The following is a 2,683-nucleotide window of genomic DNA, read 5'->3' as shown; positions in this document are numbered from 1 at the left end:
AATCCTACAAGAGGAAGAAAAAATAAATAAAAAGAGAATTATTCCGGTAAATAAACAAGAACATTAGTCATGACATGGTTATTTATTTTTTGTACCTTACAAGGACTTAATAGGTTGTAGGGTTTTATTTTTTGTAGTGTGTAAAATAAAATACCAAAATGTTATAGGATAGGAATTATTTTCTGTCTGAGCAAAAGATTAATCTCAACTGTATGACCTCCCTGTAATGCTAACTCTGTGGACAACACAGCACCGTAAAGAAATACCTTTACGACAGGGGGTGTGGTAAAAACACTTGTCTAAAGCGGCCGATAGAATCAACACAAACTGAAAGTTACATATAGTCGCTTTAATTCATATATTTTTAAATGAGAAAAGGTACTGCTCTGCTCTCAGAGAGGGTGAGCAACTTAACTTGTATGTAACTGGAATCATGTCATAAGCTTTTCTGACTGGGAGGTTTAGACACCCAGCAGAACCTCGTAACATTAATGTCTGCATTGTTATTGCTATTGTGTGTGGTTGCCAAGGCACTTTGGAAACTAGATCAATAAACAGCTATCATTAATGTCATAAGTTACACATGGAATTCCCTGTGCAATACACCCGTTATACTTTATCTGATTGTAATATGTGAATGTGCAAAATAAATGAGTGAAATAAATTTGCTTTAGAAGTTTGAATACCTGCCATGTAATGAGAATCTTCAGGTCCATAACAAAAAACTGAAACTTTTCTTTTACTAACAAAAGCAGCAAAATACATGTGTTTTACACTTACCAGCATTTTGAGCATTTCCTTTGTGTCTGGATCCACCTCGATGAGTTCCTGGTCCAGTGCAGAAATCTGAAAAGATGAGATTAAAATAAATTTAAAAAAGCGACATATTACTGTCTGAATTGAGTCTTTCCTAAAAAGTGCAAATAAACAGTTTTAAAAATAAAAAGGTGTTGGGTTCTTGCTCTCCTTTACACCATTCATTATCAAACTAATAGAAACGGCAAGATGTGTGTGATGTGTTTAATGTCTCATAAAACAGTCAAACAAGAAGGAAATCACTGAGCAGACCTCTGGGACGTAGTTGTCCCTCCTCTCTCTCTCCTCCTCCTGCAGCTTGATGGAGATTCCTCTGACTGGGCCGCGCTGAATGCGCTTCATCAGGTGTGTGACATACCTGAGAGAGAAAGGAGCACAATATAATGACCAGCATAAGCAACACTTCAACAACAAAAGATGCTGATTGATAATTTAGAGTTTACTTTATGAATTACTGGAACTGTAATGTCTTTGTACATTATAAAGTGTGGTCTAGATCTACTCTATCTGTAAAGTGTCTTGAGATGACGGTTATGATTTGATTCTATAAATTAAATTAAAAAAATGAACTTGATATTAACTTAATTTTGATGATTACCATTTACTGTAGCAAGGAAAAGATGGTTACGGATAACAAACTGCCAATTTGTTCTTCAGTTACATATAAACCGATCACTTAGTTTATCAGCAATTTTAACACATTACTTGGAATCTTCTAACAATTCATAAAAATCTGCAATGTGAAAAACACTAGGGAATTTTTACTAAAATTAATAGTTAATGGTTATTGTGCAACAGCTCTCAAGTTCATTATACGTAATAATGTACATATAATTGATAAATATTGTGACTCACGTTCCCTGAAAAAATGAATAAAAAAGGAAAACTTTCTATTAGTAAATCAAAATAACCAACCCAATCTATTCAGCATTTTCTTTCTAGTAAACTCAGTGAACACAATGTTCTCAATGCTGGTGTTCATGTGTAGAGCCTTCTTAGTGTTAAAAAAAACAGCTATTTTGAGGCTAGGGTAGGACTCCCATTCAAAAGGCCATTTGACCAAAAAACGAGAATACGGTAAATCTTTGAAAATATGCTAAATATGCTCTTAAACGAAGGTTTGACTCGGGTACATTACCAAAAAGACCCTAGGTTGCATTTTTGGTGAGAGTTATGCTTTAACTCAAAGTTGTATTTACTGTCTCATCTCCTGTTTCATCTGCATCTACCATCTGTGTGTGTGTGTGTGTGTCAGTAATGCAATGCGGTCTCCTCTGGTGACACTGAACAGCCTGTTTAATTTCACCATCACATTAGAGGTGAACTTAAAAAGCTGCTAACAAACAATCACTTAATAAAACACACTTTATAAAAAAAATCACTAATAAATGATTGATAGGTAATTAAACTTTAGTTAAGTAGTAAACAGTGGTAAACAATGAAATGATTAATATTTTTACTAATTATAACTAATGCTCTAATGTCTGTTATAACAGTTTATTGTTGCACAAATTAACATATTTGTTAATAATTACAAAATTATTTGTAAACCGCCAACAAACATTATTTGGATGGCTATCATAAAATTGTAACAATTGCACAATTAGGGGGAAAATATGAATCCCGATTTTTTATCTTAGAATTGAACCTTTGCTGTGTGTCCTCCCCTATCTCTCTCCCCCTTTCATATCTATCCACTGTCACTAAAATAAGGCAAAAAAGGCCCAAAAATTGCAATATTCCGCAATATATTGCAATTTTATCATTTATTCCCAATTTCAAATGTCCAACAAAAGGAAACTTTGTCAACAGCTGTTTTATCTGAAAAGATATATTTCTCTGTTTGTTCATGTCACTTCAATTTTAT

General features: G+C 33.4%; 1 protein-coding gene across 4 annotated transcripts in view; it reads right to left on the bottom strand.

The window, feature by feature from the left end:
- LOC116694203 (40S ribosomal protein S17) overlaps nucleotides 1–2,683 on the bottom strand; it is a 21,503-nt gene that overhangs the window by 125 nt on the left and 18,695 nt on the right. For 3 of the 4 annotated variants that reach the window (XM_032523788.1, XM_032523767.1, XM_032523778.1), the window contains exons 3-5: nucleotides 1,069–1,174; nucleotides 777–846; nucleotides 726–731 (exon numbers count right to left, since the gene is read on the bottom strand). In XM_032523788.1, the coding sequence (XP_032379679.1) occupies nucleotides 726–731; nucleotides 777–846; nucleotides 1,069–1,174 (182 nt within the window). Of the gene's footprint in view, nucleotides 5–725; nucleotides 732–776; nucleotides 847–1,068; nucleotides 1,175–2,683 lie in introns of all 4 variants that reach the window. The other variant, XM_032523798.1, reaches the window with a different exon arrangement.

Source organism: Etheostoma spectabile, chromosome 1 (assembly GCF_008692095.1).
Source record: "Etheostoma spectabile isolate EspeVRDwgs_2016 chromosome 1, UIUC_Espe_1.0, whole genome shotgun sequence".
Taxonomy (NCBI): domain Eukaryota; kingdom Metazoa; phylum Chordata; class Actinopteri; order Perciformes; family Percidae; genus Etheostoma; species Etheostoma spectabile.
This window is presented reverse-complemented; position numbering and strand designations above follow the sequence as displayed.